Source organism: Microplitis demolitor, chromosome 10, assembly GCF_026212275.2.
Source record: "Microplitis demolitor isolate Queensland-Clemson2020A chromosome 10, iyMicDemo2.1a, whole genome shotgun sequence".
Lineage (NCBI taxonomy): Eukaryota > Metazoa > Arthropoda > Insecta > Hymenoptera > Braconidae > Microplitis > Microplitis demolitor.
The window spans coordinates 11,643,769-11,661,467 of record NC_068554.1 but is presented as its reverse complement, the minus strand read 5'-3'; the positions used below and the strand labels follow the sequence as shown (position 1 = coordinate 11,661,467).

Genomic DNA, 17,699 nt, shown 5'->3' with positions numbered 1-17,699 from the left:
AGAAAAGAGGGTAGCCCTGATATTGATGTAGTTGCTGATAGTGGTACTAATGATGGTCATGATGTTTTTGCTGATAGTAGTGATAATGATGATAACGGTGGTGTTGATGATATTAGTGAAAGTGGTTATCATCATGATATCGTTGCTGGGAATATTGCTAACGATAGCGTCAAAGATGTTGCTGTCGATAACAATGTCACTAGTATTGCTGAAGTAAATAAGGATGATGATGTTGTTGTTGGTGCTGAAAGTGATAACGACGTTGGTGCTGGTGGCACAGAGGATATTGACGATAGAAATGCTGGCAAAGATGGTGAAAACGATGTCGCTGGTGGCCGCAATAATGACTATGATTTTATTGCTAATTGTTGCTTGGGTCATAATGATGATGTGATTGCTAGCAAAATTATTAACAAAGACGATTCTGATAGTAATAATTTTGACAACAAAGGTACTATTATTGCTGCAAGCAGTCACGATGAAAATGTTGTTGCTAGTGGTGGTAATGATAACCATGCTAATGTTAATGCTGATGATGATAATAATGATGGAGATGTTGGTGAAAGTACCGACCATAACCGTGACGAAAAATCTAAAAAGATTGAACTAATCGAAAATCGTAATTTTTTTCTAAAAGCTCGCACTCTAAACCGTATCAACAAAGCATGTGCAAATAAGCCAAAAAAATGATCAGGCAACTTCTTCTCTCATTAGTTGGCCGTGCGAAGTTAAAGAAGATGACTTTGAAAGGCAGAAGAGGCAATTCTGTACCGGAAAACATTTTGAAATGTATTAAAAGTAAGTTCTTTTAATATATGATTTATTTAATAAATAATTACTAAGTAAAAAAATCTAGAAAACGTTTCTCTTTGGACAAACTCAAAAATCTCTCTCAGAACGTTCGAATACGTTAAGTTAGTAAATTTTTAAAGCTATTCAAAATTCAGAAAGCTTAAAAAGTAGTTTTTTTAGGCTTAGCCCGAGAAAAAAAAATTAATGTAATAACAAAAGTAATCTTTGAAGTATAATACTACGTGAATCAGATATCTAGATATTAACTTTCTACATCTACCTCATTCTATAATTAATTGAAAATAAAAAAAAAAAATTATCTACGTTAAGCTAAACTTTTTTTCACAGATAACCATTTTCATGTTCTAGACATCGTATTGATAAAAAAGATTTTTTACTCATTTACTTTTGCAAAATATTAAATTAACAATATTTTTATTTTATTGATAAACTGAATTTTTTTTTATAGAGTATACCTCGTTACATACAGATCCTAGCTTGAGGTTGAAAAATCATGCTTTTAACAGATGCGTAACGCTTTTCCTGGGACATTTAAGAACTGAAGAAGAAAAAAATAAAAATATGGCTTAAACGTTGTACCTAATAAACATGAATACAAAATATTGATATCACTCTATACTTTTAATGCTCTTAATCCTTTATTGATTGCGTAATTAGTATGGATCATCAAATTGACAAAATAAATCTGAAAAACAGTTGATCCTGTAGACCAGTCCCAAAACTTTCTGTTGTTTTCGATCTCAAAGAGTTCAAAAACTTGTGAGCTCGGAGCTTGAAGATTAGTTCCTTCATTCTTGGATCAGTAAAAAAAAATTTCATAGAAGAAAAAAGGATTAATATCCCATTTTTTAGCTTTTCTTCCATCTCAAATTGCTCCTTAGATTGTGTCTTAAATTTCCTTTTGGCTAATGTCTTGCCCTGATTAAGAAAAATGATTTGGAATAATTCAAAACAATTTAAAATGATTTAAAATAATTTGAATTGACTAATATATAGATGTAGGGGAGACCGGGGCCCGGAGCCCCCTTAAGCCGGTAATTATTTCTTATGGCTTTCAATTTTTAGGTTAACCTAATTTGGTCCTGTTTTAATTAAATCCATTAAGATTTTACCAAAACTAAAAAAAAAAATTTTTTTTTTTGGGGAACGACGTCCCCTCTCCAAAAAAGCTTACATTTTTTTTTTTCTAATTAAAAAAAAAGATTTCAACGACAACTAGACAATTTCCGTACCTTTGTAATCCTATGGACTTCAAATTAATTAATAAAAAATTTATTTAGCTGATGTAACCAGTTTTATTGAAATGTTTTTTTTTATTTTAACCACAACATAATCTACACTGTAAAAAATCGTTTTTTTAGCGAAATGATCTCGAAGTGACGCAGATTTTATTTCACTACCAATTCACTCCGGTCCGGAGTTTTAACATTTATATGAATTTATATTAAACTTTTAAACACTCCGCGAATTTTTTACAGTGTATTGACCTAAAAGCGTTTTAATCAGTAAATTTTTTTAATTCATTTTAGTTTTGAAAAAAATAATTTTTCTGAAGCAAATTTTTTTCAAGTTGTCCATTATGCCCCAAATATCGCGAATAAGCCTAAAATGTCTTTGAAATATCAGAGATAACACGATTTGAGCGAAAATGAAAAAAAAAAAAAAAAAAAAAAAAAAACATTTTTACCGATTTTTTGAGGGGGGCCGCCGTGCCTCAGAGGGCCATAATACCCCAGTTTCCCCTACACTTAACATGTAGCAAATCATATTTCTTAATCAGAGATATTTTAATCTCTAATTATGTCTGTATAGTCGTCTCAACGACAATCTAGGTAGATGACTCGAATATTATTTCAGCCGTCTCGAATCATGTCTTGATTTTCATCCCTTATTTTGACTAAGCTGTAGTATTAAATTGGGTCTTAGTGATTGTCTAAGGTTTCGCCTCTCATTTTGTCTTGGTCGAGCTCTTGAATTGAGTATCGATTTTTCCGTAGAATTTTGTCCTGAATCTTACCTTGGTTTTAGTCTAGAATTGAGTCTTGATTTTAGTCTCACCGACATTCGTGGTAGTTGTCTTGAATACTGCCACCATAGTTGTTTTGCGTTTTCTGTCGAATTTAATTTTGAATTTAGTCGTTGTTTGGGTCTTGATTATCATTCCTTATTTTATCTTGGTTGTTTATCTTGACTTGAGTTTTTGCTAGTTTTACCAAGCACTTTGTCTTGGATGATGACTCATTTCGTCTTCTTTGAAGACTTGATTTTTGTCGAGGATTTTTTATTGAATCTTGTCTTGATTTCAATCGAGAATTCCGCTTTGACGAAGGTCCCACGACCTGTCTTGACTTTAAGGAGTCTTTCTAATTTAATAAGTGTTGGTTTGAATATGACATTTCGTTTTGCTTTTTGTCTAGAAAAGTCATGATTTATATTGTCATGAATGTAGTCATTGTTTTTATCTAGGACTTTGTCTCTTATTTTCTCGAGGTTTTAGTCTTCTATCGAGTCTTTGTTTTTGTATAGGATTTAGCCTCTTATTTTGTCTTAGTTGTAGTCTCAAATCGAGTCTTATATTTGACTAGGCTTTTATCCCTTATCTTATCTTGATTGTACTCTAAAATCAAGTCTTGATATTTGTCTAGGATTCTGTCTCTTGTATTGCCATGAATGTAGTCTTTGTTTTTTTCTAGAATTTTGTCTCTTTTTTTGTCGTGGTTTTAGTAATGAATTGAGTTTTTGTTTTCGTCTAGGATTTTGTCTCTTATTTTATCTCGGTTGTAGTTCTAAATCAAGTTTTGATATTTGTCTATGATTCTGTCTCTTATATTGCGATAAATGTAGTCTTTGTTTTTATCTAGAACTTTGTCTCTTATTTTGTTTTGGTTTTAGTCTTGAATTGAGTCTTTGTTTTTATCTATTAGAATTCTATCCCTTATTTTGTCGTGGTTTTCGTCTTGAATTTAGTCTTTGTTTTTTCCTTGGATTTTGTCTTGTATATTGTTCGGGTTTTAGTCATGAATTGAGTCTTTGTCATTATAAAGGTTTTTGTCTCTTATTTTATCTTGGTCGTAGTCTAAAATCAAGTCTTAATATTTGTCTAGGATTCTGTCTCTTATTTTGTCTTTGTTTTAGTATTGAATTGAGTGTTTGTTTTTGTCTAGGATTTTATCTCTCATTTCGCCTTGGAGTTAGTCTTAAATTAAATCTTTGTTTTTGGTTTAGAATTCTGTCTCTTATTTTGTCACGGTTGTAGTTTCGAATTTAGTCTTTGTTTTTGTCTAGGACTTTGTCTTTTATTTGCCTTGGTTTTAGTATTGAATTGAGTGTTTGTTTCTGTCTAGGATTTTTTCTCTTTTTTTGTCTTGGTTTTAGTCTCAAATCAAGTCTTGATATTTTTCTAGAATTCTGTCTTTTATTTTGCCTTGGTTGTAGTCTTGAATTGAGTTATTTTTTTGTCTAGGATTTTGTCTCTTATTTTGTCTTGGTTGTAGTCTCAAATCAAATCTTGATACTTGATTAGGATTTTGTTTCTTATTTTGCCTTGGTTGTTGTCTCAAATTAATTCTTGATATTTGTCTAGGATTTTGTCGTGAACGGTGTTTTGGTGTAAGTCCTACATTCTGTCTTGATTTTAGTCTCAATGACAATCTCGGTGGTTGTCTTGAATATTGCTTTCCTCGTTGTTTCGTATTTTGTCTTTAAATTAATTTTAAATTTAGTCTTTGTTTGAACATAACAACATTTGGTCTTATTTTTTGTCTAAAATATCGTTTTGGCTTCGGTCTTGAATTTAGGCTTGGATGTTGTCTCGAAATTTGTATTGGTTTAAGGCTTAAGAAAACAAAAAATGGGTCTATTGGTTGATTTTGCGGGCCATCCCAAAACTGCCTGCTTTTTTCGAGCTGCTCGAGGTTGAAACCATTACCTTGAATACATTGGTATTCGAAATACTTTGCTCAAAAATACTTTGGTATGCCATCGTTTTCGAAAAAAAAAAAACGTTTTTAACCATTTTTGTCTCCAACGATATCTCTGTAATGAATGGACTAATTAAGACGGTTGAGGTGGCAATCGACGTGTTTTGTTGGGTTCTAGAGCTGATTCGATTTTGGAATCGATCAATCTAGTCGTTTTTGAAAAATTTAAAAAAAAAATTTTTTTAATTTATTTTAATTCTTTCGACAATTCTTTTAGTTGACGCTTTCCGCCCGGAGGTGGCTTGGTCGGCTTCACCTCGGCCAACAATTACATGTAATTGAGATTTCTTACTTTACTTCCATAGGTGTGTAATATACAATTGTACGCCTTTCGTTTCTAAATAAAACATTTTTTACCATTTTTTCTCCTACGATATTTCTCAAACGAATAAACTAATTGAGACGATTGAGGTGGCAATTTGCGGGTTTTATCAAGTTCTAAAGCTGATGGAATTTTGAAATTGGTTTGTTGAGTCATTTTTAAGAAATTAAAAAAAAAATAAAAAATTATTTTTTTAATTCTTTCGACAACGATTTCTCTTGAACGACTATACCGATTTTAACGGTTCAGGTGGCATTCAACGCGATTTATTAAGTTTCAGGGCCGCTTACAGCATTCCCGGTTTTCCAGTAAAGTTTTTCATATTTTTCCCTGATTCAGAATTTTATTCCTATTATTGAGATATCCAAAGTTTTGATTATATTCTAATTGCTCATAATTTAATTTGGTATAAAACTCACAAAAATTATGAAGACATGTTGAAGTATGTTTATTTTAATAATTCATTTTTTAATACATTGCCATAACTAGTATTTTATAACTAGTTAAATAATTTTATAAAAAAGAAATTTAAGCTAAGGAAAAAAAAAAAAGCCACTCGGCAGCCGAAATGAAAGTAGATTTTTCATATTTATTTAATTATTTAAATCTATAAGGTGGCGTTTAAAGATTCATCTAAAGCTTATAAGATCAATTATATTCATGCTTGTCAATTTCGAAAAAATACTTTATGTTTACTTTAATGTTGAGATTTTAAAAGTGTTACACGGCAGGAATCAAAATTGAAACAGTTACATGAATTTATTAAAAAGTGGAAAAACGAATGCAACAGCTAAATTTCAATAAATAAATAGGTAATTTTCGTTGAATATAAAAAAAAATACTACTGAAATATGAAGCTCATTAGATAAGCTACATAAAAATATTAACAAGATTCAACTATTATGTATTTCTTGAAAGTTATTAAATGAGAAAGTTAAAAAAACGTTTTTTTTTTATTTTTCTGAAAATTTTGAAATTCATCAAAGTATTAGAAAGAATTATCTAAAGAGTAAGCAACATAGTTTAAATTAAAGCAAATCGAATGAACATAAAGATTCAATCACCAAAAATAGATTATCTCTTTAGGATCAAAAGTTATTTAAAGATAAATCAAGAAAAGTTGAATTTTTTGAAAAATTAAAAAATCTTTAAATGACTATAACTTTTAATCTTTGTGGCCGATTTAGCTCATCTTCGAACTGAACCGAGCTCTTTAGCTAAAGAATATGCAAAAAAAATTCATTAAAATCGGTAAAGAATTGTGGACGCTATCGTGGGATAACCGCGCGTTATATCGTATACATGTATATATGTATAAATACATATATAAACTTTTTCACCAATAGTATTTTTGGAACCTATTTGACTCAAATAGATAGAAAATGTTAACATTTTTGTAAAGTTGCATCATGAGGACAAATACAACAGTTAGATTTTTATAAAATCTACTAAAAAGAAGCAATGACTAGAATGAACTATAACAAATTTAACTTTTAATATTTTGTAAAATTATTGAAGATTTTGGAATTGATCATTAATAGCTTGAATCTCAGCTAAAAGTTTAGCTTTTTTTGATGCCAAATTTTTTTTCATTTGCTACACGTTTTCTTTTTAAATTTTCAGATTCAGCTGTTGCAGCTTCTTTTTTTCGACATTCAATTTCTTCTGACAATTTTATACGTGAGTTCCTATAAGAATGAATTATTGAAATCTCGACTAATCTCATCAGCCGCAATACCACTAATCCAATTATTTTCATTTAAAATAGTGAGTAGACTTTTCAATCTCCTACTTCTGACTTCAGGACAATGTACAAGACTTGGATCAAAACATGAGACTGCTTTGGTAAGCTTATACAGTAAAGGAGATGGCGCCAACAATTTTTCTGTAAAAGCTTTTAAAGCAGTTGCAGCATCTTTTCGAAATTGTAAAATCATGATATCAGTGATATTTTTTTTAGTTTTTAATTCTCTGATAGCTTTATTAGTTCCGAATCCTAAGTCAATTTGATTATACGAAATAAAATTGTTTTTGTCAGTTAAGTCTGTACTTGATAATGAGTTAGCAGACTTTAATACATCTGCTTTAATAAATCTTTGCATTATATTTTGAAGAACTGTCACTAGAGAGCTGTGCAAAAACAGTGCCATAGGAGCGTCAGTTTGATATTCTTGTAGGAATATTCCAATTAGTAGCCTCAATTCCACGTTTAAATGCGCCATGCATGTTATGGAGACCACAACTGCTCATATCAAGTACCATTGAATTATTGATTTCTTTAGTTTTTTGCAGCTCAGCTTTTATTCATAAATAGATTAGAAATTCTCAATTTTTCAGATGAATCATGATTAGTTGTCTCAGTATTACTTTGTTGCGGTGGAGTTAAAAAACTTTGAAGAGTAGTGGTAGTTTTGTAATTTTTAACTTTGCTTCTATGTTTTAGCCCCTTAGCATGACTTTTAATTGCTGTTCTATCCATATTACTCAAGGAAAATGTAACATTGCAAAGCTTGCATTTTGCACTTTGAGAATCATTTTTAACTTCTGCTAACCAAAAGTTAACATCTGGATCAATCAACCAATCACTTTAAAAGCGCACTGTCATGCTAAACGCATTAGTCTGGAAATTTTAAAAACATGGTTAATGATTTGAAATTTTTATGATTAAATTAAATAAATTTTAGTAATAACAGTATTACTAATAATAATAACAACCAATTTATATTCACTAAGTGTTCAGCCACCTTAATATTTAAAAATAATTATTAATTTGAAAAATAACAGAAGAAAAATTTTTTCACATACGACGTAGGAGTTGAAAAACAAATTCTCACTTTAAACTTAAGAATTTTTAATTGGTTATTAAAAATTCATAAAAATAAAAAATTTATAAGAATAAAAAATAAATATAAAAAAAATCGAAAAATAAATATTTTCGAATGGTTTTTTTCATTCAAATTGCTCTATTTTAAGAAAAAAACTAGCAGACTCGAAAAAATGTTGCCACGAAAATTTCGATGTCAATGATGTGTAAACGTGCGTTTTGATTTTACGATTTGAAAATCGAGCGCAAAGTCTAACTGATTCTACGGCCATCTATTAGAATAATTTGTATATTAATTAACACTTCCTTAGTCACTTGGGGGCCATGTTAGAGGCCACCTAGATCGAATTCGAACTTAGACGACAGTGGGGTAGTTCCACCCCTCCAAAATTAAGATATAAAAGGGCCAGCAAACACTTGCTCAGAGACTTAGGCCTTGGCCATCAGCTAGAGTGGACTGAGGACGCTTAGCGAGGTCCCACTCTAGCACCAGGACTCATAACAATTTATTTGAGTCGGCCTAACGATATCTAGTCATTTAGTCCGACATTCAAGTGCAGGCAATCGATTCAAGTGCAGGCGATAATTTCAAGCGAGACTCAAGTTCAAGTGCCCGACGTATAAGTCACGCCGAAGCCAATTCTTTTTTTCTCGTAAACTTTGCAAAGTTAAATTCAATTCTGATTAATAATATATTATAAACTGGTTTGGTAAACCATTCGCTTGTATTTGTGGAAAGTTTGTCGGAAGTGATTCGCCTAGTGTCCAGCCCATCAAGCAACCCAGGAACCTGACAAGAATACCACGACGAAGGTCGAACATGCAGCGACGCCCAATTCCATCAGTACGTCGTACAACAAAATCCAGATAAGATAATAATAAAGTTTTTACTATTGATATCTCTCTCTTCAACGTAAATTTAGCCTAGATGGCAAGTATTTTATTTCCCGCGTTGATTAAATAACTGCGCGTTAAACAAATTCATTTATCGTAAATGCACATTCACTTATTTAATTATTTATTAAAAAGAATTTAATTTTATATAAAGGGGAATTTTTTACATATTTGGGAATTTGGTTAAATAAAATTGAATATATATGATAATTGAATTAAGCCTAAAAATTACTTTCATCACCAGTGTCTTTAGAATAAGTTAAATTTCAGCCGCGTGTCCGGTCAAAACGAGTCGACCCATCTCTGAGATCTGTTTCCCGCGTTCAGAACCAGCAACATCATAATTAAAATTTATATTTATTATTAATAATTAATTATTTAATCGGGAAATTTTGTAACTGTGGTTCGTGGCTACTGGACACGAAGTAGCCAAGGTCACCGTTATAGATGGAAAATGCGAATTTTTTATACTTTTAAACTGCAAAAACTTATAAAAATATCAAAGTTTTCTAACTTTTAATGGTGGATTCATGAATCCGCCGTAAAATCGAACAATTTGAAAAAAAAAAAAAAACCATTCGAAAACATTGATTTTTCGATTTTTAATTGTTGATAATGTGGTTGACTACACTTTCAAATAATTCAAATACTAATCATAAAAATTAAAAAAAACTTACCGTTTTACGATAAACTAAAACCACTGAATTAAAAAAAAAACTTCCATTTTTTAATTTGATATGATCACTCGTGATAAGTTTGCGTGTTGAAAACAGAAGAAAAAATTGCACAACTAATGAAGCGACTGTCACTTAGCTAGGAAACTCAACTGTCCAGCAAGATATGTTTGTATTGTATATCGATCGAATATTCTAAGAATCACAGTACTAGGTATTCTCTTACGGTCTCAATACAAAAAAAAAAGTAATTTAAAAATAAAAAAATAAATAAATTTAAAATGCTTCAACACAAATAAATGGATCATTATTTTTATTTTAACAATTTTTTTTCTATATTTATGACGAACAAAACATTGAAAACAGCATCGAAAAATAAAGAGTAAATATTTTTACAAAAATTAAAAATAATAGTAATTGTCATAGCGAGATACAAAAAAAAGTCAATAAAACAAATTAATATGCTCTACTTTTGATTATTTTATGTTAAAAATATGTAATTTAAAATATTTATTAAAAAATTTTATGATTAAAATATATTCAAAATATTATTAAAGGTTTCGAAAATTTGAACTGTTGCAATTAAATTCCCGGATACATTTCGGAATTACCTGACATTTCCATGATATTTCCCGGTCGCATTAAATTCCCTGATAATTCCCGATATTCCCGGTCTGTGGCCACCCTGGCTTAGATTTTGGAATCAATCTATCGAGCAAATAAGAAATTATAAAAAAAAAAAAAAAATTTTTTTGAAAAAATTTTATTTTAGAAATATCTCCGAACGCACCCTACCGATCAAGTTTACTTTTTTATTGTTTATAGGAATTAATAAGCCGCATCGAATGCTACCTTGGAGATCAAAATTGGTTAATCCGTTCAAAAGTTACCGAATATTTACATCCATCCGTACGTACGTACGTGCACACATACATACACTCAGACATCATTTTGAATTCAGTCAGAATATTTTCCTAGAATGTCAAAACGTAAAAATCTGTTAGAAACTCGAATTTCGAAAATCGGACCGAAACCAATTACTTTCCTTTTTTCGAAAATTTTCAATTTTCTTAGCGGGAAGTTAAAAATAGATTCCTTGGAACAAGAAAAATTTTTCATTATGAAATGGAAGCAAAAATTTTCTTAGGCCTAGAAAAATTTTCTTATCTAAAAAAATTTTTTACTGCCCCACAATTATTTTTGTTTTTATGGATTAACTAGAAAATTCGGCCAGTGAGTTGGCGTCACCCGGACCTGAATTTACGGTAGTTTATTGAGTAAATTATTCATTGAACAATTAATTCAGCCAATGGAATAAATTCAGGCCTGAATTAGTTTATTGACGCTATTGTGAAATTAATTTATAGCGGCCGCTGCGCCTGGATTAAATTAATAATTTAACACTGAAAATTTAAATAATTTAAAATGAAAATTTTGAAAAATCGTTTAAGGGTTTAATTTTTCATAGTAACTACATTAGAAACAAATACATAGACTTAATTTTCATGATCAAGTGGAAAATGGGGGGTCCACTTGACGTGATCTTGCTCTATCGCGTACAATAAAAAGTCGCGTTCGCTCTTAATATATTCTCACGGTTATTCAGAGTAAATATTGTAAATAAACAGCTAATTCATTTATCTAAAATTTTTGTGTTAACTCTTAATTATTAAATTTTCCGCACGTGCACCAGAATCCTTTTGTGTATTCGCTGCTACGTGACAAAATGAAAAATAGAAAAATGGATTGAGACATAACTTAATATCATTATAAAGAGCTCAGATTGGTATCAAAATTTTCATTTACAGGTATACTTCCAATTTTAGAATACCATGAAAAAATGCAAGTAGATTATCTTTGTACGATTCTGTGGATTCAGTACGCCAACGTAAAATATGCTGAGGAGCTGCTTGAATTTCGGTATTAACACAGCAGGTGGGCAGGCGTAAGACCACTGTCACTGACAGGTGATCCAATGTAGTTACCAGCGGCGCAACCCACATATCATCAACTAAATTAACCCCCAGTAGGTTTATCCAGATAAGGTGCGTTGTACTTTTGCCCAGCTTATTTAAAAAAGTATAGCTTCCAGGTGAGTCACTTGGAGATCAGCCGTTGAGAAGTACCATTCCATTGCCTGACATAAATTTCAGTAAGAAAGAATCGCGTTTGTTGACTTCGTGATCCTGAGAAATTCTGAATTCATTTAAGAGTATTGTACCAATTATCGAGTAATCTAGTGAGCCCAGACTGGCCATTCTTACATTTAAGTCTCCCCCAATGATGATGACTTCGTATGTGTGGGAGTAACATATTAGGTTTAAGGTCTGCTGTAGCGCTTCTAAAGTTTTGTTAAGGTCTAAATCCGGTTTAAAATAAACGGAAATTGAGATTATAACTAGGCCGTCAAGGGAAAGCTTGAAAATGAGCCAACGTTTTGTTTTGTCGAGTAAGATAGGCTTAATGTCGTTGTTAATGAGAGTGGAAAGCCCTCTACTGGCTCTTCCAGGGGTCCCAGGAATTTTGTCCACGAGATGATATCTATGCCAGTTATAAGGCCCAGGGTAAGTGAAAGTTTCATTATGTATCCAGGTTTCACAGATTCCTATGACTGAAGTCTAATAGTCCGATGACATCGCCAAGATTGGATGGGCCATGAGAATTCCAGAAGTAGAGCTTAATATTGGGACAACTGCCTCGCCGTTAGTTTAGTTTTTTCGCTGATGGCTGCTGAGATTGTGACCCATGGCCACAATACTGGGAGAACTAGAGGTATCTAAAACAGGATTGACGATTGCTTTCTTTGTATTTTTAATCGGGGTTAACGCATCTTGTTCCAGATTGTAAGTATGAGCTGTCTCATCGACGACAATCGGATGTCTAATTTTGACGTCTTTCGCTTCCGCTCTCAGTTTCTTTCCTTCTTCTCTTAGCTTCTTAGCTATTTTTTCTTCCTGGCCCTGCTTAAAAAATCCGATAGATTCTCATAAAAAAATTTTTATGAGAATGAATCGGCAAAGTGTCCCATCGAAAAATGATAGTCCATGTTAGAACCTATGAGAATATATTCAAATCCGAGCGTAATCCGATAAAAAATTACCAAATCCTTGAACTTACGTTTCATTCTTTCTTATGTAAAGTTTGTTGTACATGTACACATTTTTATCGGAATGAATAGGAATGGGTCATACTTACATTTCGTAAGAGAATCAATTGGAAATGTACATGTCTTGTTTCTTGTTGGTATATGAGAATGAATGGGGAAACAATTTTATTATTTTTACGTAAGTTTGCAGGCGACATTCTTATGGGAATCTATAAGAAAATAATTTGCGATGCGTCAATTTCTTATAAGATTTTATGGATACAAGTTTATACCACTCTTACCGCTGTATGAGAATGAATAGGAAAATAATTTTATTATTTTCTCATAGGATCCAATTATTAGCAACAGAATAATTTTCTCATATGTTCTTATTAAAACAGAAATTTCGTAAATTTTATTATTTTCTCATAGATTCCTGTTGTTAATGACGAAATCATTTCCTCATACATTCCCATCCAAACAATAATTTTATAAATTTTATTTTCTTATAGAATCCCATCATTACTGATGAAATTGTTTCTTCATATGTTTTTATTGAGACGGAATTCTTATAGATTCCTTTATACAAAAATTTTCTTACAGGCAGTTTAAACTAATTTGTATTTTTAACTTTGCAAATAGTAGTGATGCGCAATCGAAATGAATTAATCGAACAATCGATGGTTTCGCTTTGATTGTCGGTTTCTTTCAACCGATTGTAGGCCTTTTGATTAATTGAAAAAAAATTGATTCTTTTCTTTGAAAACGATTTTTAAACATCGATTAATTGTAAAATTAATTAAAGCAAAAATTAGGTTTTCAAATTCATTAGCTTAAACATTATAAAAATTGTTTGATTAATACAACTAAACAATGATAACCATCTGAAGCGGAATGATTAAAGTGAGTTATCTATATAAACAATTTATAATTTTATATATCAAAATTTTACGCTATTTGAAAAATTAAAAAATAATCGATTTTTATTAAAACGATTCCACAAATTTAAAGTTGCGTTGAAATAAGCAGCTGTCATATAAAGTAAATATTAATATTATTTCTTTTAATAACAGACATGAATTGTGAATTAGTGATTTTGGACCCATATTCGTTTTTTTATTTTGAATAAAAAAATTATAAAATCGATTTTATACAATCGATTATTAAGCTATCGATTCTGCAACTGTAAAGTCGGGAGAGGAAAAAATCGTTTTTTTTTTTTTTCGAAACGATTTTGTTTACAAACGATTAATGGTCATAATCGATTGTTTTCAGTCGATTCTATTCGATTGTGAAAAATTGAATAGTTGCTTCGATTTCGGCAACACTAGCAAACAGCTTAAATTACTCCCCCCCCCCTCTCATCTTAAGCGTCTCCTACCAATACCCCTTACTCAATAATATTCATAAGCATAGTTTATTGATTGGTCATGTTCTCAATAACACAATTTGCGTCAATATAATATAATATAACATAATATTATTATTAGCACCATCTAGCGAAACTCTGTCGCGTGCAGTTGAGTGATTTAAACGCTGTGAACTAAACGTTTTACTCACGAAGTTTTGTTCATACGTTTAATTCAAAGGTTGTTTTGAATTATTCCTAACGTAAATATTTCGTTCAGTTCAAGTCATAATATGGTGGGGATAAAATTCACAACCTTACACTTACGTTTTTTCGTTAACCTGATTGAACACGAAGGTTTTTACTCACAGACTTAAAACAACAGAATGAATTTTTTTAAGATCGGAACGATAAGATAGTATCCTAAGCCGAATACTTATAGTATCGTAATACGATCGGTCTTCACAAAAGGTTTTCTTTAACAATTTAAATATTGGTCATTGAACTCAATGTATATTGTTCATGAGTTTTACTTGATTGAATCGTGGCTGTGATTCAATCAGCACCCCTGTTACTAACAAACTGTACAAAATCAATAGAATCGCGTAGATTACTATTATTTGACATGATTTTTAATTATGTAGAAAAGTACATTGTGAATAACTTACCGAGTCTACATAGAGCTTTCGAAACTGTTTCCCCTGGTTGCAAATAATCAAAAATTTGTTTATATAGCTCCGTAGGATCAAATGATAAATTTTTGAAGCTTTCATCGTCATCACTATCACTATCACCTAAACACCTATTGTTTTCATCGACTGTATCATTTTCTTCTGTATTATCTTCTTTGGAATCGACCTTAAGAAGAAAAAATATTGACAAAACAAATGAATATTCCAAGAAAAGAAATAAACAGATTGAAAAAAAAAAAAATAATTACCTTGACCCAATCAATATTATCGAGCCAATTATCACGAATTTGTTTTTCTTTTTTCCACAAGTAATGACCATTTTTATCAAAATGCCCTTCTTCCAACTCTTCTTTCATATTGAATGCTGTGAAACCCACTTTTGTTTCTTTAGCCATTGGTCCTTCCTCCACTCCTAAAAAATAAATCAACAATTATTAACAATCAAACAACTGTTTATAGAACATGATTATGAATAGTATTTAATAAAATTCTATAAGTCATTTCTATCATAGTTTTAACATGAGTGTTCAGTTATTTTTATTCGAGGTTTTTTCTCAAACAAAAACTTCTAAATGCAAAATAAAACTTGAGGCTCGATACATTACTCTATAATCTGACAATGACTCTGAATTTAGCCGATACTCGCCATTTTAAAAACAAAAAATCTTATAACTTTAGAAAAAAAAAAATTTTCAAATAAAAAAAAAAATGCTTGTCTAGATTTTTCGATTTTCTAGACGAGTATTTTTTTAAAAAAATCAAAAAATAAAAACTCGAGGTATAATTTGAACTTAAATTTTAAGATAACTTATTTTTTATTTGAAAATTTTTAAAAATCTCATTACTTTTTTATTTTTATATACGATTTTTCGAAATCTAGACGAGCATTTTTTTTACTTTTCACTTTTCCAATTTTTAATCTGAAAATTAACCATTACCCGCTATTTTTAAATGAAATATCTTGTAATTTAAATAAAAAAACAAAAATTTATGAATTTGGAAAAATATTCGTGTACATTTTTTCATTTTTTAAATGTGTATTTTTTTTAAAGGTAAAAAATACTCGAATTATTATTTTAAATAAAAGTTCATAAATTTATAATTAATTAAAAGCTAATTCGTTTTTAAAATTTATAGTCGGACGCTCCCGTATTTATGAATGGGGGCCATCAGAGCCCATTTTGTGATGTCTGATAGTTTCGGTGAAAAAGTAAAAAAATCTCGGAATTCACTATAAATTTGAGTTCAAGCTCCAATAACTTTTCAACAGATGAATTTATCAAAAAATGATGAGAGACTTTTTTTATAGAGCGTTTAATCCCCTACAAAAATATATCTTGAGCTCATCTGTACAATGAGCCATTGCCGAGGTATAAAATTCAAAACTTAAAATTTTTTTTCCATGTTATTTAAATGGGAAATAAAAAATCACGAAGTGGCACTTCTTGATATTATAATATCAAGAGCTCAAACTTTACCAGAATGTTTCTTTTATCATCTTTAACAATATTTTCATAATAACTAAAGAAAAAAAAATCAGTTTTTTTTTTGCCCACCCTACTATATATTGGACTACTATATCTTTCGATAACAATCATGGTTTTTATTTATTCCAGTTCAAGTATTTACTATTTTGTAACTAATTATTTTCTACGAATGGTAATTCGATGTGTTTTACATTTTAGATTTTTTTTTCAATAATATTTCGTTTCGTAATTTTACTGTTACACACTTGAAGTTTTATATTTTTAGTTTATTTATAGATATTTTTTTTTAGATAAGATTTTCTACTCGATAACTTGTCGCATATCGAGTATTTAGTATCGAACTAATGTCTTTTGGACAATGGCTTTGTCCTCCACTCGTAGTCATAAATATGGGAGCCTCCGACTATAAATTTTTCAAACGAATTAGCTTTTAATTATTTACAAATTTTTATTTGAAATAATAATTTAAGTATTTTTTACCTTTCAAAAAAAAAAATACACATTTAACAAATGGAAAAATGTACACGAGTATTTTTCCAAATTCATAAATTTTTGTTTTTTTATTTAAATTACAAGAGATTTTATTTAAAAATATCGGGTAATGGTTAATTTTCAGATTAAAAATTGGAAAAGTGAAAAAAAAAAAAAAAAAAAAATACTCGTCTATATTTCGAAAAATTGTATATAAAAATTAAAAAGTAATGAGATTTTTAAAAATTTTTATATAAAAAATAAGTAGTCTTAAAATTTGATTTCAAATTATATCTCGAGTGTTTACTTATTGATCTTTTTAAGAAAATACTCATCCAGAAAATTGAAAAATCCATACAAGCATTTTTTTCAAATTTGAAAACTTTTTTCTTATCTAGTTACAACATTTTTTATTTTTGAAATGGTGGGTGTCGGCTAACTTCAGGGTCATAATCTAACAATCGTTTTTTAGTTTTTGAAATTTTTATTTGTTGAAGAGAAAAATGAGGACAGTTTCTGTTAACTGTCCATGTGCAATGAGAATACTACTGTTCATTCACTTGAGTGCAAAAAAAATGACAGCTCTAATAAAAACATTGAAAATTATCACTAACCTTCGATATCGTTTTCATCCATAATATTGTAATTATCTTCATTGGCTTCATCATCCTCTTCATCTGAATCTAACGAATTTTTATTTATTGTTTTGTCATTATTAATTAAATCATTTGTAGATGATGCTACTGCTCTCGACCAATTTTTTTCATGGCTGAGAACATCACTATCCTCTTCTAATTTTCGTTTTGGCATTGTTACAAATCTTTAAAAAAAATTCAATACTACAAAAACTGTTGAAAATGTCTTCGTCTTCTGATTAAGTGTACTTATAAAGCTATTTTTCAATCGATCAATAATTCATAGTTATAAGATAAATCACAATTTTAAAATGATGCTGAAAATAGCATGATCCTGAAGATAGCCGACGTCTGATAATTTTTTGATATTTTAACAATCGATAGATTATAAAAAAAAAAAAATATTTAAAAAATTCCACTCATAGCTTTTTAAATTTTCTACATGTGCATATTTTTATTTATTTGTTTTAGTAA

The 17,699-nt window shown here is 29.9% G+C and overlaps 1 protein-coding gene across 1 annotated transcript in view; it reads right to left on the bottom strand.

Annotated features, from left to right (window-relative positions):
• Window positions 1-17,699, bottom strand: part of LOC103572884 (CD2 antigen cytoplasmic tail-binding protein 2 homolog) — a 39,687-nt gene that overhangs the window by 21,590 nt on the left and 398 nt on the right. Inside the window, exons 2-4 of the mRNA XM_014443978.2 lie at window positions 17,205-17,410; window positions 14,881-15,044; window positions 14,609-14,798 (exon numbers count right to left, since the gene is read on the bottom strand). Coding sequence (XP_014299464.1) covers window positions 14,609-14,798; window positions 14,881-15,044; window positions 17,205-17,400 — 550 coding nt within the window. The 5' untranslated portion in view covers window positions 17,401-17,410. The remainder of the gene's footprint in view (window positions 1-14,608; window positions 14,799-14,880; window positions 15,045-17,204; window positions 17,411-17,699) is intronic.